The sequence below is a fragment of the Cibotium barometz genome, chromosome 51 (assembly GCF_041138505.1).
Source record: "Cibotium barometz isolate CiBa-2024 chromosome 51, ASM4113850v1, whole genome shotgun sequence".
Lineage (NCBI taxonomy): Eukaryota > Viridiplantae > Streptophyta > Polypodiopsida > Cyatheales > Cibotiaceae > Cibotium > Cibotium barometz.
Genome location: NC_141096.1, coordinates 44,915,072 through 44,937,607, shown reverse-complemented (window position 1 = coordinate 44,937,607; position 22,536 = coordinate 44,915,072). Strand labels below are relative to the sequence as shown.

The 22,536-nt window shown below is 45.1% G+C and overlaps 1 protein-coding gene across 1 annotated transcript in view; it reads right to left on the bottom strand.

The window, feature by feature from the left end:
* Positions 1-6,898: 6,898 nt before the first annotated feature.
* Positions 6,899-22,536, bottom strand: part of LOC147609670 (ubiquitin-conjugating enzyme E2 7-like) — a 49,757-nt gene continuing 34,119 nt past the window's right edge. The window contains exons 3-6 of the mRNA XM_086788045.1: positions 7,822-7,919; positions 7,597-7,697; positions 7,433-7,510; positions 6,899-7,234 (exon numbers count right to left, since the gene is read on the bottom strand). Coding sequence (XP_086644171.1) covers positions 7,157-7,234; positions 7,433-7,510; positions 7,597-7,697; positions 7,822-7,919 — 355 coding nt within the window. The 3' untranslated portion in view covers positions 6,899-7,156. The remainder of the gene's footprint in view (positions 7,235-7,432; positions 7,511-7,596; positions 7,698-7,821; positions 7,920-22,536) is intronic.

The following is a 22,536-nucleotide window of genomic DNA, read 5'->3' as shown; positions in this document are numbered from 1 at the left end:
GTGGTTCCATGTCATCCCAAAGGTAATTCCACTAACCATTTCTACACCACTTGGGTGATATATATATAGAGAGAGAGAGGACCTCTACTTACCTCTACTTACGTAGGTTGGGGGCGGGGGATTGGGGGAGGGGGAGGGTTGCAGCTCCTTCCACCCCCACGGGGGAAGGGCTATAGCTGCTCCCCGCAGCCTGTCCTGTCCCCGCCTCTGCTCCCCCTGTGCCGCCTTGGCTGCCTGCGAAGCGAGCAGCAGAGAGCCCTTGGCCAACGCGGAGCAGAGCGGAGAGAAGGAAAGGGATGGGCTATTGCCCTTGGCCACGAATAGCCCTATGCCTTGGCCTGCCACCAGCGAGCAGAGGAGGAGAAGGAGCTTTGGCCCTTGGCAGCAAGCAGGGGAAGCAAAGGGAAGCCGCCGGTGCAGGGAGAGGAGATAAATGACGTTAGCCCAAGTATCCATTCCTTTCATTTGCAACAAAATTTGCCATCGTGTAAGCTCTCATCATTCACTTCAATCCTTGTGGTGGCCTCTGCACCGATTCATCGCATTCAGAGATTTCCATACGCAGGAAACAGATAAGGTAGGGTTTTGTTCACGAAGGCAGATTCCTCTCTTTCTTCTTCAAGCTCAGAAAGGATTTGTGAGCTGCATTCTCTACCCGCCAGCAACACACACAGAGAGAGAGAGAGAGAGGGAGAGAGAGAGAGAGAGATGAATGCCTGGCTGCCAGCAAGAAGCGAAGGGAGTCGAGACTGCTTTTTTTTTTTGCTTTTTTTTTTTTGTTCCAGGGATAATTCCTTACGAAATCTCCCTTCCATAAGCTGAAGAGGTGCAACTAGTAGTTGATCTGAAGCCAGATTGCTTTTATGTGCGCTTGCGATCACGACAAGAGGGCATGCTCACTTGTCGGCACTCCCAGAACTTTGAGATAATTGTGTCAAGGCTCATTCCTAGTCGGTTTGGATCTCTGACTAGGAGTGATTCTTCCCTTTATTTCTTGGGTATTCTCTTGCATACCGTGAAGAAAAGGACTTGCTTCTGTAATTCATGACGACTACTGCTAGAGGTTCGTTGCTTTGACTAACTCCTACTCTCCTCTATGGGATTTGGGTAGAGGTTCATTGCTTTGGGATCTGGGTATTCTGCTAACTTCTTTGGCTAGTTGTTGGGGTTAATAATAACTTCCTTTGGCTCTATGGTAGCCTTTAGAATCATCTCTTCCTCGGAGGATGATGATGAAACATTAGAGGTGGGATCCGTTCCTAAGCCACTTTGAATTGTCACCCAGTCATCCACCTTTCCAATCCTCTTCGTTCTTTGCCTATGGGTCTTTGGGGTGACTCACTTGTTCTAAGATTTTATGACTCGATGATGATGAAACATTAGAGGTGGAATCTGTTCCTAAGCCACTTTGAATTGTCACCCGGTAATCCACCTTTCCAATCCTCTTCGTTCTTTGCCTATGGGTCTTTGGGGGTGACTCTCACTTGTTCTAAGATTTCATCGAGTGTTAAGAATTGAGCTTGTCCCTAAACCCTTTGTGGATAAGAGATGGAAGCCTCTCTAGCTTCATGAACAACTACTCTAACTTTAACCGTATTGAGTGAGACCATCTGAACAAACCCATCTCTTACACTTAGTAATTTAAGACGTGGAAAAGTTTTTGGTTCTTGGGCAAGAGATAATGAGGATGCTTGCAAAAACAAATCCTTATACATGTGGTCTATGCTACAAGCAAGCAAGGAAAGGCAAAGAACGGGTCGTGCCCTTGGGCACCTAGGCAACCACGCATGGAGATAAAAGATAAGCAAGAGTTTCACCCTTGGCTACCAACAACGAGCATGGCTAGAAGACAAAGACATGCATCTAGAGGGGCCGCACTGCCTATAGAGTGGCCCCACTTGCAGAGCAAAGAAAAGAAGGTGGGCTATGCCTTGGCCATGCCTGCGCAGAGCAGAGAAAGATAGGAGGGGCTTCAACTGTGTATTCTTAGATCTATCATGACCAACTTCACTGGCACTGTGTCAGTCCTCTTTAAAAGGCCAAGGCTAGCAACATGATCATAATCATCCTGGATGGATTGAAAGCGTTTGGATTTTGTGAGAGATCCTAGTTTTTTTATAAACCCTAATTTTCTCTCAAAAAAGTGATGGAGTCTTTAACACATAAGAGTGAATTAGGGTTATTAAAAGCATGCTTGAACCATTTATGAAAGAGATTTGTCTTAATTTGGTGATGAAGATCAAAAACCCTAGATCTTTTCAAAAAATTCAAGGACTCCAAGAAACCCTTGTTAGAATTGTGCATCTCAGTGTTCTGGGGCTTTACCATTTATCTGGACATTTTATTGTATTTCTCTTATTTATTTGTCCTGTGAGCAGTCGGCCAGCTCACTAATGCACTATATAAGGAGTTTCCCATTATTCACTCCTTCATCCAATTCCCTTGCACATAGTTCAACATCCAATTGCTGGCCATTGCCATTGTAAAGCTTTACTGCTATTATAAAAGGTGACCTTGTCTAAGTCTCTCATTCTACTTTACACTCTCTCATATGTTTACTATTTATGCTTCCGCCTGTGCTATCTCTTTCATGGTATCATACGCTTAGGTCCAGGCTGCTCCAAACTCTATAAATCTGCCCACCTTTCCCTCCTCTAACTGTGCGTTTTTCTCCACATCTCTCTCGATTGCAGATCGGTGATAACAATGGCTGCATTTTCCCAACAGTACTACATTTTCAGGTCCAGCCAGTCGGCTGTTTACTGCTGCAGGCCAGTTTTGGTGGCTGCATTTTCTCCTACAGAGGCAATCCGGCCAGTTCACTTGGTTACGTTTTCTTCTACAAAGGTATAAGGTGGACTTGTGGCTGTGTTTTCTGCACCGGCAGCAGATTTGGTGAGTTCTCTTGCATGTGGAGTTGCCGGACAAGTGGCTATACATTTTCTTCTTCCTCCACGAGTCCCTGCCCTTCCGGTAAGAGGTTCCCGATGGATCTTGGATTGTTTTGCTGTTGTCCCGCCTCTTTCTCTCTACGGTTTAAGAGGGGGTTGATTGTTCTTGGTGCCTCGCTTCATTGGAAAGCACTTGAGAGAAGTGTTTGAGAGCTGAGATTTGTTCTTTGCTGCTATGGATATGGCTCCCCCCTGTACGAACAAAAATGACAAGTTGAAAGGATCCAACTACGTCGGTCTAGTTCATCCTACAAGGGTTTGTGGGACATTGTTCAAGGCACTGAAAGGAAGCCCGAGTGTCCTCAATACTGTAGGAGGTGGACTCAAGATTAGGAGGATGAATTTGCTGTGGAATTACAAGACTGGGAGAATCGGGTCTCGAAGGCACATTCTGTGCTTATGCGGACCATCACCGAGGAGGTCTCATCGGCAATGCAAACTCTCTCCAGTGCTCATCAGGTATGGTCAAAGTTAGAGGGTCTCCTTGCACGAGATTCATCGATGAGAGGACAGTTACCTTGTAGTCTTTTCTCATGAAGGCCAAGGTTATCCATGACCAGTTACTAGCTATGGGTGCTACTTTGTCCTCTTCTCAGTTGGCTGCTCTTATCCTCACTAAGCTTCCTCTGGACTATGATGTTATATCATCTCACAGGGTAAGTTGAAGGTGTCACTCAACAGTTCTGACCACGCACTTTCCTCAATTCAAAAGAAAGGTCGGAGTCGTTGTTTCTCTTGCAGGAAAAGAGGACATCTGTCCAAGGATTGTTTGTCCAAGAAGAAGGATAAGACCAAGGACAAGGCTTCATCTCAAAGGAAAGGCAAAGACACGACACACGATAGTGATACAGATTCTAGTACCACTTCTAGGGCTCCCAGGGCGCTTCCTCAGGAGATCCCAGATGGTGTGCTTCTCTAGTATACATGCAATTTCGTCCCATGTGCTTCCAGCCAGAAGAGGCTTGTGGGCGAGAGAGGGGACTGATTACAGCTCCACTTACTGGTGCATGGGAACCGTGATTCAGAGTTCCAAGCATTAGACATCTGGTAGGGTTATCTTCGGTACAACAAAGATTATGAACTGGATCTGTTCCAAGTTCATTGTTTGAGGCTTCTGGGACATGATGTGTTCCGTCCACTATTGGGGATTATGGGCGCAGTGTCCTGTAGCTCATCATCTATTCTTGGAGTTCACTGCACACTTGTGTAGGAATTCGTGACCAAGCAAAGTTCCTTGCTGTTCGTGGCATCTTGTTTCGAGGAAACAGGTTGGTGTATGCTCTCTCTGAGGCGATTTCAGTATTCGTGGTGCTGGAGGGTCCATGGTTGCATCTTCATCGACTTATCTTCTTCTGACTCTTGCACACTATGAGCTACAGAGGGGGTGTTAGAATTGTGCATCTGAGTGTTCTAGGGCTTTACCATTTATTTGGGCATTTTATTGCATTTCTCCTATTTATTTGTCATGTGAGCAATTGGCCAACCCTAGAGGTAGTCGGCCAGCTCACTGATGCACTATATAAGGAGTTCCTCATTATTCACTCCTTCATCCAATTTCCTTGCACATAGTTCAACATCCAATTGCTGGCCATTGCCATTGTAAAGCTTTACTGCTGTTATAAAAGGTGATCTTGTCCAACTCTCTTATTCTACTTTACACTCTCTCATATGTTTATTGTTTATGCTTCCGCTTGTGCTATCTCCTTCAACCCTAAAATACTCAAGTTTCATGTACAAAAGCATAGAGGAGGGTAATGAAAGCATGTAGAAGCCTATGGTGATATCAATTTAGAGAGAGGATAAGAAAAAACTCTAATTTTTTAGCAAACCCTAAATAACTAAAATTTTCCCTAAATTAAGAACTAGAGGGTTTGTTTAAGAGCTTACATGTAGTAGCACAAGTTCCAAGCTCTAGAGTGACCTCTCGCGACATATTCACCTTCCAAGCTTTAGAGTGACCTCTCACAACATATTCACCTTCCAATGGCTTCCACGAAATGGCACATTTTTTGGGCAAACTCATGGTGCATCAACAACTCTAGTTGGGCTAGATGGAGCTCCATGTGTAGCTTATGATGTGAGCTATCCATTGGCATGACATATAGAAAGATATGAGAGGTGAAGGGTGAGCTAGATGAGGTGAGAGAAAGTTTTCCATGGAAGCTTGAAATAGGGAAAGTAAAGAAAGACTTTTCCCCCAATTTAGAAGCTCAAAAAAAGAAAGAAAACTTGAGTATTCCATGGCAGAAACATATATTTCCCTCAAAAACATAAAGCTGAAACTATCTTGGCCAAGGTAGGGAAGATCGTGATGGTCCCGTAGTTGTTGGGCTCCATAATGTCCCTAGCTTTGTGTATGGGTGAGATGATATGTGATGACCAAGTGTGGGGAAAGCCTTCCACCAATGCCCTCTTAAACAAGTAAGCCAAGAGGGGTGCAAGGGTCTTGGCTACATGTGATAGGTGCTCGAATCTAATCTCGATCTACCTCATGATCCTAGGAGCCGCCATTTTGGAGTTTCCGCGCCATGGTGACCTAAAAAAAGTGGATGTAGTGGGGCGAGGTTCGGGTGGGTGTGGGAGTGGAGGTTGATTGGGAATATGGTGAAGTGTGTGCATAAGTGTGCTAGATGTGAGGATTTGTGATGGGTGTAGGTTATGGATCCGTGCTAGAGATAGAGCTCTCATAGAGAGAGAGGGACATAGAGCATGAGGCTAGGCAAGGTTCATGCACATCTCCATCACATCTTCACGCTCAGCAGCCTTATTGAGATGGCCAAGGCTGATGGCTGTTGACGCCTCTACTATTTCTTCGTGGATTTTCGCAAAGCCTTTGATATAGTGCCACGTGATCACCTACTACAACACCTACAGATCATTGGGGTTCCATCAAACATGCTTTTGGGTATTATTGCTTTATATGAGTCGATGGTTGGGAGGGTGAGATGCCCTGAAGGACTCTCAAAGGAGATAACTAGAACTGTTGGGGTGAAATAGGGTTGCTCGCTATCCCCCACCCTCTTCAGTCTATTCATTGACGAGATCTCAGACTTTATTGGCAGAGTGAGAGGTGGAGGGGCATCCCTAGTAGGGATACTTATTTCTATTCTCTTATATGATGATGATATAGTTCTTGTTTGCAGACTCACAAGAGGGACTATAGAAGCACATGGATGCCCTACAAGACTTCTGTTTGTAGAGGGGCTTGCCTGTCAACCTTGGGAAGATGAAGGTCCATGGTCTTCTATACTTCCCCTAGGGTGAGAAAACATAGAGAGATCCCCTACATGGGCAGCTAGGTGGAGGTAGCACACTCATATATCTACTTGGGGGTGACTTTCACGAGCTCCAGAGCTGCTTCTTCATGATATAGGCATTACATGACAGATTGACTAGGGGATACGCTGCACTTGCCCTCCTAGAGAGACAGTGCCACTAGACACTTCCAAGAGCCCAAGATGAAGGCCCTTCAAAGATGGATTCCCTCTCACACATTCTCAGTCATCAAACTACCAACCATGAGAGTAAAAATCACATAATGAAGTATGTATTTTTACATCCCTGTTACGGAAGGCATCTAACCATAGAACGTGGACACGGACTTGCAAAATCAACAAGCTGTGGAGTCATTCATACAGTTTACAAGCCTACGTATAGCAAAAGAACTAACAGTAAGGTTAGACAACAGTGCACCCACTATCATCCAAGCCCCCCTTCCCATGGTCAAGGGCAGTCGTGCTCATCCAACTTCCTGCCCATCCCCATGGGCGGGGAGATTTAGGTAACCAATCTTACTACGTGCATACCTTTCTTCACAAATTTCTAGACAGGGTTCAAGAAAAAAATTACCACTATCAACATTTTACTTCATAAAAATATACAAAGTTGCACAAGCCATATAATGTTTGAGCACATGATAAAGATGCCATTTGAGGGCAGCAATCCCCTGAACATGAGAATCGAAAACCACAATTTCTTGCAAATGTGTCCATGCTAAACTGCATTATGGTCGACTGTATACCAATGATCAATAAATTAACCCATGTAGACATACAAGCACAACATAACCACACTGCCAAAACCCCACAAAGCAAGATAATAGCATCTCACAAATATTTTGATCTAGCAATTTGATGGGCATGTTGATCCATATTACACCTTACATAATAAATTTCCCCCATCAGCTGTATAAAATCTTTAGCATTTCAAAAGGCCTCTTGGGATCGCCTCACAATACGGCTCACCTTCCTTTTGAAGTCTTCTTGGGATTCCCGCCATTCTTTCTGTGAGTCAAGAGAGCATTGGCATAAACACGTATTCCCGGTGCACAGGCTTCTTACTCCATCTCTCACCCAACTAGTCAATCAAGATAACACCCACACGTGTGCACATGTGCACGCAAAGGCACACACGGAAACGTCTCAAGACTACTTTAATTTGCAAGCACTACCACAACTTTTTTATGTAGGGAGAGAGCTTACAGCAGCATCAATGTTGGCTGGCGATTCATCATTAGGGCTTGAAAGCATTGCAATTATACTTAATAGAATAGTTTCCACCTGCAGACGCATAAATAATTGATCAAAACCCCCCAAAAAAAAACACTATCTTGACAAATTTTGAATCCAGTCAAGCAAGCACATACTGTGTGCACAGGGGACCACCGTTCACTAGCTAGTTCATAACCATTAGGATCATCCCCAGGAGCATGGAGTATGGAAATGCAAACTCTCCCATCAGGATATACTGAAACATGATTTGGAGCAGACAAAACATATTAATTGAAACTTTAATAACTAGAAAGTGCTCCAAAATAGCAGGTGAGCAAAGAGTCGGGCCAAAAACAAATCCCATAAGATCAAGTCGTTACCGTTGGGATGCCACATTTCTGATGTGAACCTTACAGATGGAGGACTGTTGGGATAATTTGTAGGGAAGCTCATGATAGCATTGAAGAATCCACCCTCACTGTCAGCATTCAAAAAATTGACGTAAGATAGCTCATTATCTTCTGAAACCATTTGCAGTGCTTCAATCATTGTATGAAAAAACCATGATCTGCTGACCTCAACACGGTGAGTGGACGCCCTCAATCCTTGCAAGGCCCAAGCTGACACGCTCAAAAGTACGCGAGACTCATCAAGGGCATCATCCCCAAACAAGGATGCACCTCGCATGACTACTCGGGAATACTGGGGTTAGCATTCAGCGTATAGTGCTGCCCATTTTTGTATGATGGAACACAGGCCCTGAGTCAAGGTGAAGTAAAGGATGCACAAGGGTACAGTAGGTGCATCCCTATAAAAGGTTTTCAGGTCCTTGTGGCACAGGGCCTGTGAGACTACCTGGCTGGGACATTGAGAAGCAATTGTGTACAGCTAAGATAGGCCAAAACCGCATGTACAGAAAGGCTGCAGAATGGCAGCCACTTTGAGCAGCCCAAAACAACCAGGCAACCAACAGTTCACAGGTCAGGCCATGGGGTAATTATGTGAAAAGGCCAAAAAAGGGGTAAAACTCCCAATGCAAACTATTACGAAGCACAAAACTGAGAACAGATGAAAATGAGGAAGAGAAATAAAGACTTGCTTCATCCTAATGTCCAAAAAATTCCTGAACACAATAGAGCATACAATTATACAAAAGAACCTAGATCTGTTAATACCAAACTGCTTACTGCAAGGCCTATCTGTCTAAAAAGCAACTGCTTTATAGATATCAAAAAACAGTGGAAGACTTGGACTAGAAACACAAGCAAAACAGATACATAAACTACTCCTGTATTATATCGCTGAGCAGAAGCTCCATTTACAAAGCCAATCGATTTATCTCAAGGTTGACACAAAAGAGAACCCTAATCTCTACTGTAAAATGTCTTCTCGGTGAACCCAAGCTGCACTAAAGCTTCTGTCTGCAGGGCAATACTGACTGAGAAGAGAGAGAGAAACCTGCTGGTGATATTGACCTGTGGCTGCCCACAATGTGAAGGAAAGAGGGGAAGTTTGGGTGCTAAGGCTCCAACGGAAATAATGAAGAAATAGGGGACTCCCTTTTATAGACAGCCCCCCCCTACTGCTGGCCGACTAGCTTGACCTGCATGCCTATCAGGACTCAGAACATGTCCGCCCCCTTTTTGCTGTTGTCTATCCTCGGATGATCATCGCTGGCTGCCCATGGCTGACTTGCAAGTCTGCCATCTGGCTGAGGTGGGTCATGTTTTATGTTAGATGCATGATCCTCAATCATTAGATGCATGTGTCACGCGGCTAGCTACTAGGATTAGGGTTAGTCCCCACCAAGACTTTCAAGGTATCAAAGTCTTCCAAGAGTTTGGCTAGTGATTGAACAAAAGGAGGCGGGGCTTTTCAATTCTAAAGAATTGGTACACTCAGAGCCTAGAATTGGTGGCAACAACAACAATGAAACAATGAAGTAGAGGTTATGGTGGATCATAACATGGCATGGCTGTGGCTAGGGCATAAACAAAGAGAAATAAAGAAAGATATATTAAGCATCTACTAATCTACTAAAGACCCAATGGGCCTATGAGACCAAAATGATACAATAATGTCCATGGCATATCTCATCGTGGAACTGAAAATAAAATAGAAACAAAACAAAGCTATCTCACAAGGGTGACACAAAATTGTCCATGGAAATCTCATCATGGAATAACAAGAACATGGAACATGAGAGAAGCATCAGCCCCCAATAGATGGTATACCACTCTCCAAAATATCAAGCATGGGGCTAATGAGTATGGCTGAGAAATGAAATGAAATAATATATTAACGTCTCTAAAAGGCTATGATGGCCTATGAGACCAATACTGAGAGTACATCTGAAGTTGGTGTCTCATCAAAGAGAACAACCAAATGAAACTGAAAAGTACAATAAACTGACTATCTTACAGTTATAAGAATTGTAAGTAAGACTCCTAGATGATACTGAGTAGAAAATACTGGAAAATGTATATCAAGTAGATCCATGTAGGCTGATCAGCTGAAGTGCTGCCCTCTCCTCATATCAATTATCTCCGCCATGGGGCTGTCTAGAATGGAGAGGTCGTAGAAGCGAGGTAGGCGCCTCCAATGCCGAGCAATAATGGCTCTAATCTGGCGATGGTGAGGATGCCGTGGTCAGGATCCTTGTGGGCGTGGTCGACGAGCACAACATAAGACGACTGCTCTATCAATGGTGACTCCCTAGGAGCGTGGCTAGTGTCCTAATGGCCCGATGGACGAAGTATCACGAAGCGTGTGGGCTGGGCTGCTGGTGCTGAAGAAATCTGTCAAGATCCTCTGTCTAGGTACATCATGGCTCGGTCTCTTGTCTACCAAGAGGGTCTCTCTGTGTCTCCTGAGCTCAAGTAGGGACAATCCCAGGCATCTCTCATCCTCAAACTCCATGACCTTGCGTAACAGCCCAAAACCCTCTCGGAAGAGACAGTGATCTCTCCCTCGGATCTCATAATAGACTCTACATCGGCAAATGTAGTGCTTCTCTGACTCAGTCTCCTAGTAGCATAGTTGACAAATGCGATCATCCAAGATCTAATGCACATATCGCCCTGCTGGTGTGATGTGGTCCGGATCTGTCCAGTGGCATAACATATCCCATATGATAGGTGTACATCCATGTGACCGGGCGGGTGATAAAACCATCTGGTGAGAGGTGCAGAAAATGGCTCTTGTAATGAGCCATTTTCATGCCTAAGGGCTCAAGGGGACTAGTCCATGTCCTCTCTGTGTCCACTCTGACGATATCCATCATAATCACACAGTTCTGCTCTGAGCGGGTGAGATCCAAAAATGGACAATCCAAGCTATACTGAAAGGATGGGAGTGCTTCTATCCGCAAACCATGTAGGTCAAACCAAGATCTCATCTGAGGCTTGAGCATACCAGCAATGAGTATCTCCATCCTCTTCCAACTATATGGATGAGGTCAATGCCAATCGGGGAGTACCTCTGCTAAGGGATCTCCCATAGCCGCTGTAAAAAGGTAACTACCTGGAATAGGGCCTCGGTCACTACTGGTGCGGCACCCAGCTCAGCGCGAACAATCTCATGTGGTACTGATGATTTGCTCCGAATCATAAGGGCAATCATCATAATCAGTGGTCTCTCCATATGCCTCCATCCCTCATCCGTCCCTCTCTGAGACCTGTGATGTATGCTGGGCCCGCAAATTGGAGCTCCGTACAGGAGGGTCGGTGTGACAAGTGTATCGAATAGCCACAATTTGGTGCGCGGCTCCTAAAACTGTATGTGTGCACACTGCCTCTCAAGTGTGCATGCCCTCGAGCTAATCTAGCTTTTGCTGCCTCCTTCAGGGAGAAATGCAGTCCTGTGAAAGTAACTCCCAAATAGACATATGACCTGACGTACTCAACCGGCTCCTCTCGGAAAGTGAACTGAGGCTCTGATCTTGTCACCCATGCCTATGTGGTGTTAAACACCATAACCTTGGTTTTCCCAAGGTTCATTGTCAGATCTCTATCCGCACATAATGCCTGTAATGCATCCAAATGTCTCTGTAATCCCTCCGGAGAGTCATCAACATATAACAAGATGGGTATCAACACCCCTACCAGGCATGCCCCTGGGCCTCCTAATCTGTCTACATAATCGAAGACCACATCAATGTACAGTCCAAAGAGGGTGGGTGATAGCGGGCATCCCTACTTCACCCTTATTGTGCTGGTCACCATATCGAATAGTCTGCCTGGAGCTCGGACTCTGCCTGTCACAGACTCATACAAAGCATATATCCCCCACTGCATATCCTCAGGTACCTCAATGTTATGCAATCTGTGCATAAGCCTGGCACGTGGTACGGTATCGAAGGCTTTGCGGAAGTCCACAAAGCAACAGTATATCCTTCTCTTTTGTGCCCTACCCTCATCAATAAGTGCCCGAAGTGTCAGTATGTGATCCGAGGTAGTAAGTCCTCTCCTGAAGCCGGCCTGTCCCTATGCTCAATGACCATGCCTCAGCTCTGTCTCCAATATAGAGCCATATAGTTTGGCCAAGTAATGACCAATCATGATCATCCTATAGTTGCTTGGTACCATGGGGTCCCCACTCTTAAAGAGTGGTCCAATGGTGTGCTATGTCCAGCTTGCCGGGAAACCCTCACAAATGGCACGATTAAACACATGTACAATCAGCGGAGCCAAAGTATCGCGCGCATATGAGAAATGCTCTCCAACTAGCCCATCATGGTCCTGTGCCTTTCCATCTGTAACCTGTCTATCACATCTAGCACCATCCGCACAGTAAAAAAGGTGCTGCTAGTAGGTCTAGATCCTAGTGGAGGGGGGGTGGGGGGCTGTCGTGGTGCATCATATAGCTCTCTAGCATAAGCATACCGCCTTAGGTGCAGTAATCGAAGTACCAAGTTGTCTCTCCTGAAACATCTTCCATGCCCTCTTGCTGTCCTTCCCTAGGAAGAGTTGGTAGATCTCCTCACGTAGGCTCGTTTCTTCCTCCACACAAGGCGCCAAAAGATCATCTTGGCCTGTCTATGTGTGTGAGTCCCAATGGCAATCTCACGCTGTAGTTGTGCCCCTGTCTCACAACACTCATCATCATACCAACTGTTCTGTGGGGCAATGCTAGGGGGGGGTGGAAGGGATCATAGTGCAGGGAAATGCATATGAGGCGGATGCATGTAGTACACCTGCCAATCCTCTCGTAATCTCATCCAGAGGGCTGTAGGCATATGCTCATTTATGGTAGTGCTATCTGTGAACAGGGCTTAACCAAGGGCACTTTTTCCCATGTGGCTTTTCCCCTTGAATATCAAGTGTGAAAGGGCACTCTATCCATATAACTTTTGTACTTCTATATTATATGGATGTGACACACATACAAGGGTTGAGTTGCATTTGTGGCTACCACACATTTGGTGTTTTGGCTCTCTCTCTCTCCCTCATTTCTGTGTGAGCTTCTTCTTCCTGCACCTAATCCTAATCTGCAGGAAACGTTGGTGTGTGTGAGTGTGTGAGTCCAACAATTGGTATCAAAGCTGGGCTACCGCTGTATTTCTTCCATCGCCAGTAGATTTCCGTCGATGCAGTTCGTCCGTCGACCAGGTTCCGGCGACCAAACTCCGTCCGTCACCCTCTTGCCACTTCCGCCCAATCTAGCCTCCAGCACCGGCGTTCTTACTGTGGAGAGAACCACCTCCGCCCGCTCCAGCCTCCCTGCCCGGCGGCGCTGCTGCTCAGAGGTCCACCGCCTCCTGTTCCCGGTGGAGTTAGTTCGGGGAGCTCCACCGCCACCTCGCCCAGTGGCTGCACCGCCCCGTCTGTGCCCTCCGCAGCGCTACAGGCCCATCCGGCCTACAGTTCTGTCTAGATCAGCATGCGTTACTGCCCACACACCCGCCGCCGCCCAGATCTGAAGTCCCGTCCCTCGCCGGTCTGCAGCCTACGGGTCCCACCGGGCAGCCTGTGCCTACTCATCTGACACCCGCCGTCTGTGCCTGCTCGTCTGACACCCGCCGTCTGACACCTGCTCGTCTGACACCCGCTGTATGTACCTGGACATCTCAAGCACGGCATCTCGCTTGCAGGTATTTTAAATTCAAATTTTAAAAAAAGGAAAGTGTGGGGGGGGGGGTCGCAGACATTCTACTGCAGGTTCAGTGAATTTTGGAGGTTTGGCAAAATTCCCCTTTGCATAGAAAATTGCAGGAGGCACAATTGCATAGAAAGTATTTGGTGCAGAATTGGCAAAATCAGCAAATTAAGTGTACATTGAAGCAATTGCAGTGCATAAAAATTGGGGCTTTTTAGATTGGAGCATGTAATTGGGGATTACAGCAGTGATTTGTCACATATGTATACACATTGTGTGTAATTGGACAATTTGGTGCAGGTTTATACTTGCTTCAGGTTGCAGGTAAAAATTTGTACAGGACATTTGGTTGCCTGGCAGTGCACATTGGTGCTTGGTTTGCTTGCAAGTGTATTTTGTCGACATGGCTCAAAATGCTACAGATGTATTTGGTGTGCTCAACCAAGAGGACAAGTTGGATGGATCAAACTACCCTCTCTGGAGTTTCATGATCCATAATTTGCTAGTAGCCAAAGGGCTTTGGGGGATCGTGTGTGGTGACAACACACACCCACTTACCATACAGCCAGCAACGAGAGGTGCTCAAAGAGCTCCTGAGGTAGAACCTACTCCCACACAAGAGCAGAAAAGTTGGGACTCTAGGGATGCATAGGACTATTATTCCACACATTCGGTCTTGCAAGACATCGAAGCTTGCGGGACACATTGGAAGCAATGTATCGGGTATGCAACGAGGCAAGAGTTGCCTACTTGAAGAGGCAATTGGATCTTCTTTCTATGGATGAGGGTGACTTCATGTCAGATCATCTCACCAAAGTGAAAGCTTTGCAGGAAAAATTGCTCAACATTGATGAGGTTATCCTAGACAGACAGCTGGTCACCAACACTCTTCATTCTTTACCACCTTCCTACTTGGGCTTTCACACCTCTCTCAACCTCTCTATGAGAGGGGGTGGTGATCCCATCACTTTTGAAGAGCTGGTGGGTTTACTCTTACAGGAAGAGCAAACAAGAGCCAACCTATCTAGCAACTGTGGGGGAGACAGGCATTTACAGCCAAGGATAAGGGTAAAGCAAAGAGCTTTAAGCATGGGGGACAACAATCTAGTAAGGCTGGTCATAGACAGCCCTCTTCTGGTAGTGAAAAGTCTGACAAAGGGGATGCAAACAAGCCTAAAAAGAAGGGCAAATGTCATTACTGCCACAAGCCTGGCCACTACATCAATGAATGTAGAAAGCGGATTGCAAAAGAGAAAAAGAAAGATGCAAGCAATGCAGTAGCAAACTCTTCTGATGACAAAGCACAACAATCAACTAATGTAATTCAAGAAGAGTACACTTTTTTGGTCACATGCACTAGTGACACACCAATGCTTCACACAATGATATGTCTTGCATTGCATCTGACAAATAGGATGTATCATGGTATTTTGATAGTGGTGCTTCGAGCCACATCACTTCATGCAAAGATGTATTTCAGCACTTGGTTTATGCTTCAAATGGCCGCACTGTATCATGTGCAGATCATACCACATATCCAGTAAAGGGAATTGGCAATGTCATACTTGTTGCAGTCAATGGTGCCAATATATGTATGAAAAATGTATTGTATGTTCCAAGAATAAAGAAAAATCTGCTCTCCGTCTCAACCATAAACGCCTAAGGTTTAAAGGTTGAATTTGAAGATGGGAAGTTTTTGGTAAAAGACCCATCAAAGGGTTATGAAATAGTCACTTCTAGAACACGATACAAAGGCTTGTATAAGCTGGACAGCTATGACAAGCGTACTTATATTGCAAATACAGTGGCTGCCCACACTCCTGCTATGAATGATGCAGAGCTATGGCATGCTCGTTTTGGGCATGTAAATTTTCGGAGTTTGATGCTTTTGCAGAAGCATCATATGGTTGATAATATGCCGCCTCTTGAGTCTCCAACAAGACATGTATGTGAGGGGTGTATTTTGGGAAAGATGCGTCGAAAACCATTCCCCAAGGATGGAGCTGTTAGAGCTGAAAGTAAATTACAGCTCATACACAGTGATGTATGTGGTCCGATGCGGACACCATCCATAGGGGGGCATCTTTATTTTGTCACATTCATTGAAGACTACTCCAGGTTTGCTTGGGTTTACCCCTTGAAAGCGAAAGCAGAGGTGTTTACATGCTTTCGACACTTTGTAGCAATGGCTGAAAATATGTGTGGATGTAAAGTCCAAACACTCCACTTAGATAGAGGTGGAGAATACATGTCAAATGCATTCAAGGATTATATGCTTCAAAAGGGCATCAAACACCAATGTATTGTGCCTTATACACCGCAACAGAATGGTGTAGCTGAGAGGAAAAACAGATCTCTCATGGAGATGGCAAGATGCATGGTGAAAGCACAAAAGTTGCCTCACAATTTTTAGATGGAAGCTATAATGTGTGCAACTCATGTGTTGAACAGGTGTCCAACAAAAGCTTTGAAAACCATAACACCATTTGCGGCTTGGTATAGCCGAATGCCAAAAGTGGATTACATGCGTACATTTGGGTGTTTGGCATATGCACATGTGCCAAAACAACTCCGAACAAAGCTAGATGATAAAGCAATGAAATGCATTTTTGTGGGCTACAGCAATGAGAGCAAAGGATACCCTCTTTATAATCCAACAACACGAAGGATTTTTGTCAGTAGAGATGTGGTATTTGCTGAAAATTCAGTACAGCCCATGTATAGCTTGTATAAAAGTAATGATATAGGCATATAGGACATGTTTGATGGACTATTACCCATTGCAATTAGGGGGGATTCAGATCAGCCAGCCCCTACACAAGAAAATCCTGTAGAACATGTGGAGCAGCCAGCAATTCAGCCCCATTCTATGGAAGAAGTAGAAGATCTTATCAAGGAAGAGCAAACAGCCATAAACACAGCCAAGTCGGTGCCAAGATGGTTGCTGAAAACTTTGCAAGAAAGCAAACTTGCAGCTCCACTCACAAGTAGAACAAGGGCTAGTTCCAGCCATGCATTGAATATGCATCATGGGGAGTCTGCATTAGCCATGGGTAGTCTCTTTGATTCAGAAGAGCCTTCTTCTTATGAAGAAGCATATGAGAATGAGCACTAGGTGCAAGCCATGCAAGATGAAATCTCTTCTATCGTGAAGAACAATACGCAGCTTTATGCATGCAGTGATTCAGATTGGACTGGTGATTATGATACCATGCAATCCACCAGTGGGAATTGTTTTTTTCTTGGCAGTTCATGCATATCTTGGTTGAGCAAAAAGCAACCCACTGTTGCCACATCTACTTGCAAGGCTGAGTACAGGGCAGTCTTCACAGCTACAATAGATTGTGTATGGTTGAGGAGATTATTGGCTGATCTTCGTGAGTGTCAGCAGACACCCACCACCATTCTCACTGATAGCCAGAATGCTATGGCCGTGGCACAAAATCCCAAATTTCATGCACGTACCAAGCACATTGAGATTCATTATCACTATGTCAGAGAGAGCTTACATGCAGGGGAGATCAATTTATCTTACTGCCCTACACAGGATAACGTTGTAGATCTATTCACAAAGGCTTTACCTCGAGAGAAGTTTGAAGCTTTCCGCAAAGCTTTGGGCTTACTCTCATACAGAGAGTGATCTGCTACCTTGTATAGGTTCACACTTTCACTACAGGGGAGATTTGTAGACATATGCTCACATATGGTAGTGCTATGTGTGAACAGGGCTTAACCAAGGGCTTCCCATGTGGTTTTTCCCTTTGGATATCAAGTGTGAAAGGACACTCTATCCATATAACTTTTGTACTTCTATATTATATGGATGTGACACACATGCAAGGGTTGACTTGCATTTTGTGGCTACCACACATTTGGTGTTTTAGCTCTCTCATTGATATCTGATGTGCGGGGTTTCACGATTTCTAGTTGGCCCATTGACAAAGCAGTCGATCATGCATAATTGAGTTTCACACTAGTAGGTAGATCCCTAGGAGATGGGCCAGCCACTCATTTACATAGGTACCCGAGATATCAGTTTACACGTGAGACAGTTAGGGTTTACCGAGATGCAGTATCTGATGGCTTGTTTGCTTTAGACCCGCATAGCCATGGCACGTCTATGGTGTGAAACCATGCATATGAGGCCATCAAATGCAAATCCAGATGCATGGGATTAAGTGCCATGACTTGAGTCATTATATGATGCCTGAGTACATATGTTCATATTGTAAATGAGGTTCAATAAGACGAGCTGAGGCTGAGCCAGGTCTCGAAGCCTCTGTACATGAGTGTGGTGTGAATTATGGAGTTTTATGCTTATGGTAGACCTTGTAGTAGGGAACGCCCCTCTCAACATGTATGGAAATGTGAGAGTATATATGATGTAAGGATTGGCTTTGAAAGAATGCCCTTTTGAGATATCGTGTCTTGGAATGCCATGATTTCTGTGCTTGCTCAAAATCGATATAATCAGAATGCTTTGGATTTTTTTTAACTGATGCTACTGGAAGGTTGATGCCAGAAGATTTCAAGTCAGGGGGAGTTCAAACTTAGTACCTCTTTCTAAAGCTGCATCAGCAGCTGGTGTGGAGGTTCCTCCAAACCCTTATGCAAGGGGGGCGAAGCATTTTACTGAAGTGTGAGCATTGCATAGAGATGTGCGCATTGTTTTGGAAGGGGCAGATAAGTTCAATAATCTGATAGGCTCACTGCATTACCCGAATGGTGATGTTGCAGTGGATTTGGCCCTTGAGCTTTCAAAGAATGGCCTAGCTAAAGTAGTTGAATGGAGTGCAAAGCTGCTGGATGAAGATTCAAGACGGGCTTTAAAGAATGCAGAATTATTGGCAAAGAAGGAGAGGCTGCGTTTGTGGATAAATTATGTTCCTCCCCCATCAAACTCAACTGCTATTCGTAATGACAACTTCAAAGGCAGAGTTATAGAGGTTATCAGTGGAGACTGTATCATGGTGGCTGATGATGCTGTGCCTTTTGGAAGTTCATCTGCGGAGCGTAGGGTGAATCTGTCAAGTATTCGGGCTCCTAAGATGGGAAATGTAAAGAAGGGTGATAAAGGTGGCAATGAGTACCTCATCAATCTCATAGATTCTCCTGGACATGTCGAATTTTTCCTCTGAAGCGACTGCAGCATTAAGGAATACAGATGGGGCACTGGTTGTGGTAGATTGCATTGAAGGAGTATGTGTCCAAACAGAAACGGCGACCAACAGTAGCACCCCACCAGCAGCTGGACACGAACATGCAGGGTGGCGGCTTGCGTGGAAGAAAAAAAATGATGGATTCTTTTTTAGGGGAATATCCGAATAATAAGGAGGCGCAAGCGTATTTTTTAAATAGGGAAAATGCGATTTTTGGGCTGCAAAAGCGAAGCAAGCCCGATTTTCTGGTGGGAAAGAAATGGGGAAATGAGAAAAAACCAGAAAACGACGCAGAGAAGGGGGGATTATGCAGAATCAGGGAGGAGTGTAAAAAAAAAATCAGGACCAGAGAGCAGATGAACCAGAGATTCAAAAAAAGGGAGGATATCTTCTGTTCATGCCATGTAGGGTTTCGAATTACAGAGGAAATCAAGCTACATCTAGTGATATGCCTCCTGAAACTTCTGAAAAATGAAGGTGACTGCTGTTGAATTCATGCGAAGGGCGATTCGTTGGACACTCTGGTGATAAGGCCCTCATTGCCCATGGACTGAAAACGAGCTCAAGAAAATTTGCTGCTGTGGTAGTTTGTGTAGCATCCGTTGGCAATGTTTTGGAGGGCGCTGCTCTTGGCTGAGCCTCAGAAGCTATGGTGTGAGCCCATAGAGTGTACAAAGAGCTCAAGCATCCTCGAAATATTAATGGTGATTGAAGCTTTAAGATCCAGGAGTCGTGGCCTTCCCAATCGTGCTATGGTGCTCATGACCAGCCTCGAGCTACCACTATCTAGTATGTTGGTGTTTCTTTGGGGTATGCTCCAATAGGCTGTGCATTTGTTGTTGAGCTGATTTCTACCTCTTGATCCGGAGCTCGGTTGTTCTCTGCTAGTATGTGTGTTATGATTATGATGACCTTGTAACCAAGGAAGAGAAAGGGAGAATGATACTAATTTCAAAGCTTCGAGAATTGAAGTGATTTGGCACATGTACATGTCAACAAAAATGGTGATGTCTTATGCTCCTTGAGGAGCTATCTATTTTGTTTCCTTGCTGGGATTTTGGAAGCTACTCTCACAGCCACAAGTCCCGCGCTTTCCCAGCAACACCGCCCACGTCACGATGTCCTGCCATGGCACGTCTATGGTGTGAAACCATGCATATGAGGCCATCAAATGCAAATCCAGATGCATGGGATTAAGTGCCATGACTTGAGTCATTATATGATGCCTGAGTACATATGTTCATATTGTAAATGAGGTTCAATAAGACGAGCTGAGGCTGAGCCAGGTCTCGAAGCCTCTGTACATAAGTGTGGTGTGAATTATGGAGTTTTATGCTTATGGTAGACCTTGTAGTAGGGAACGCCCTTCTCAACATGTATGGAAATGTGAGAGTATATATGATGTAAGGATTGGCTTTGAAAGATTGCCCTTTTGAGATATCGTGTCTTGGAATGCCATGATTTCTGTGCTTGCTCAAAATCGATATAATCAGAATGCTTTGGATTTTTTTTAACTGATGCTACTGGAAGGTTGATGCCAGAAGATTTCAAGTCAGGGGGAGTTCAAACTTAGTACCTCTTTCTAAAGCTGCATCAGCAGCTGGTGTGGAGGTTCCTCCAGACCCTTATGCAAGGGGGGCGAAGCATTTTACTGAAGTGCGAGCATTGCATAGAGATGTGCGCATTGTTTTGGAAGGGGCAGATAAGTTCAGTAATCTGATAGGCTCACTGCATTACCCGAATGGTGATGTTGCAGTGGATTTGGCCCTTGAGCTTTCAAAGAATGGCCTAGCTAAAGTAGTTGAATGGAGTGCAAAGCTGCTGGATGAAGATTCAAGACGGGCTTTAAAGAATGCAGAATTATTGGCAAAGAAGGAGAGGCTGCGTTTGTGGATAAATTATGTTCCTCCCCCATCAAACTCAACTGCTATTCGTAATGACAACTTCAAAGGCAGAGTTATAGAGGTTATCAGTGGAGACTGTATCATGGTGGCTGATGATGCTGTGCCTTTTGGAAGTTCATCTGCGGAGCGTAGGGTGAATCTGTCAAGTATTCGGGCTCCTAAGATGGGAAATGTAAAGAAGGGTGATAAAGGTGGCAATGAGTACCTCATCAATCTCATAGATTCTCCTGGACATGTCGAATTTTTCCTCTGAAGCGACTGCAGCATTAAGGAATACAGATGGGGCACTGGTTGTGGTAGATTGCATTGAAGGAGTATGTGTCCAAACAGAAACGGCGACCAACAGTAGCACCCCACCAGCAGCTGGACACGAACACGCAGGGTGGCGGCTTGCGTGGAAGAAAAAAAATGATGGATTCTTTTTTAGGGGAATATCCGAATAATAAGGAGGCGCAAGCGTATTTTTTAAATAGGGAAAATGCGATTTTTGGGCTGCAAAAGCGAAGCAAGCCCGATTTTCTGGTGGGAAAGAAATGGGGAAATGAGAAAAAACCAGAAAACGACGCAGAGAAGGGGGGATTATGCAGAATCGGGGAGGAGTGTAAAAAAAAACAGGACCAGAGAGCAGATGAACCAGAGATTCAAAAAAAGGGAGGATATCTTTTGTTCATGCCATGTAGGGTTTCGAATTACAGAGGAAATCAAGCTGCATCTAGTGATACGCCTCCTGAAACTTCCGAAAATTGAAGGTGACTGCTGTTGAATTCATGCGAAGGGCGATTCGTTGGACACTCTGGTGATAAGGCCCTCATTGCCCATGGACTGAAAACGAGCTCAAGAAAATTTGCTGCTGTGGTAGTTTGTGTAGCATCCGTTGGCAATGTTTTGGAGGGCGCTGCTCTTGGCTGAGCCTCAGAAGCTATGGTGTGAGCCCATAGAGTGTACAAAGAGCTCAAGCATCCTCGAAATATTAATGGTGATTGAAGCTTTAAGATCCAGGAGTCGTGGCCTTCCCAATCGTGCTATGGTGCTCATGACCAGCCTCGAGCTACCAGTATCTAGTATGTTGGTGTTTCTTTGGGGTATGCTCCAATAGGCTGTGCATTTGTTGTTGAGCTGATTTCTACCTCTTGATCCGGAGCTCGGTTGTTCTCTGCTAGTATGTGTGTTATGATTATGATGGTAATTGTGTGTGTGATTTTGGGAGTGCATGTGTGATGATGAACTTGTAACCAAGGAAGAGAAAGGGAGAATGATACTAATTTCAAAGCTTCGAGAATTGAAGTGATTTGGCACATGTACATGTCAACAAAAATGGTGATGTCTTATGCTCCTTGAGGAGCTATCTATTTTGTTTCCTTGCTGGGATTTTGGAAGCTACTCTCACAGCCAGAAGTCCCGCGCTTTCCGAGCAACACCGCCCACGTCACGACAACGCGGCATGTGTTCCTTCCGGTGTGTGCTATATGTGCCTGTGCCGGTGTAAGGTCCTCATCCAAATAAATCTTTTCCCCCTTAAGGGCCATCCTTTTGGAGAGAAAGGCCTTCTTCTTCTTCTCCAAGTCACCAAACCTAATGATCAATATCTTCGCCCTGGTTTCATCTCTGCCTACGCCATGCTCCAGCAACAATGGGTACATCAATGGCTCCAATTTTTGTTGCAAGAGCTTTTGCATCCTCTTGGGTATTTCCCTTATCTTCCCAACCAACTACGCGTACATGTAAGGCACGTGCCCGTCTCTTGGCTCCCTCTTCCAATGTAGCATTCATCACCTCTACTTTATTGACTAGTGTATCCTTCTGCTTCTTTACTACTTCAATCCATGGGCTTACTTCCTCAATTTGTTTCTTTATGGCACTGGCAATTTCAGCCCATGAATGCATTTCCTTCTCACCTGCAGCCACTTTTGCCTTACATGATTCCAAAGTGTTTTGC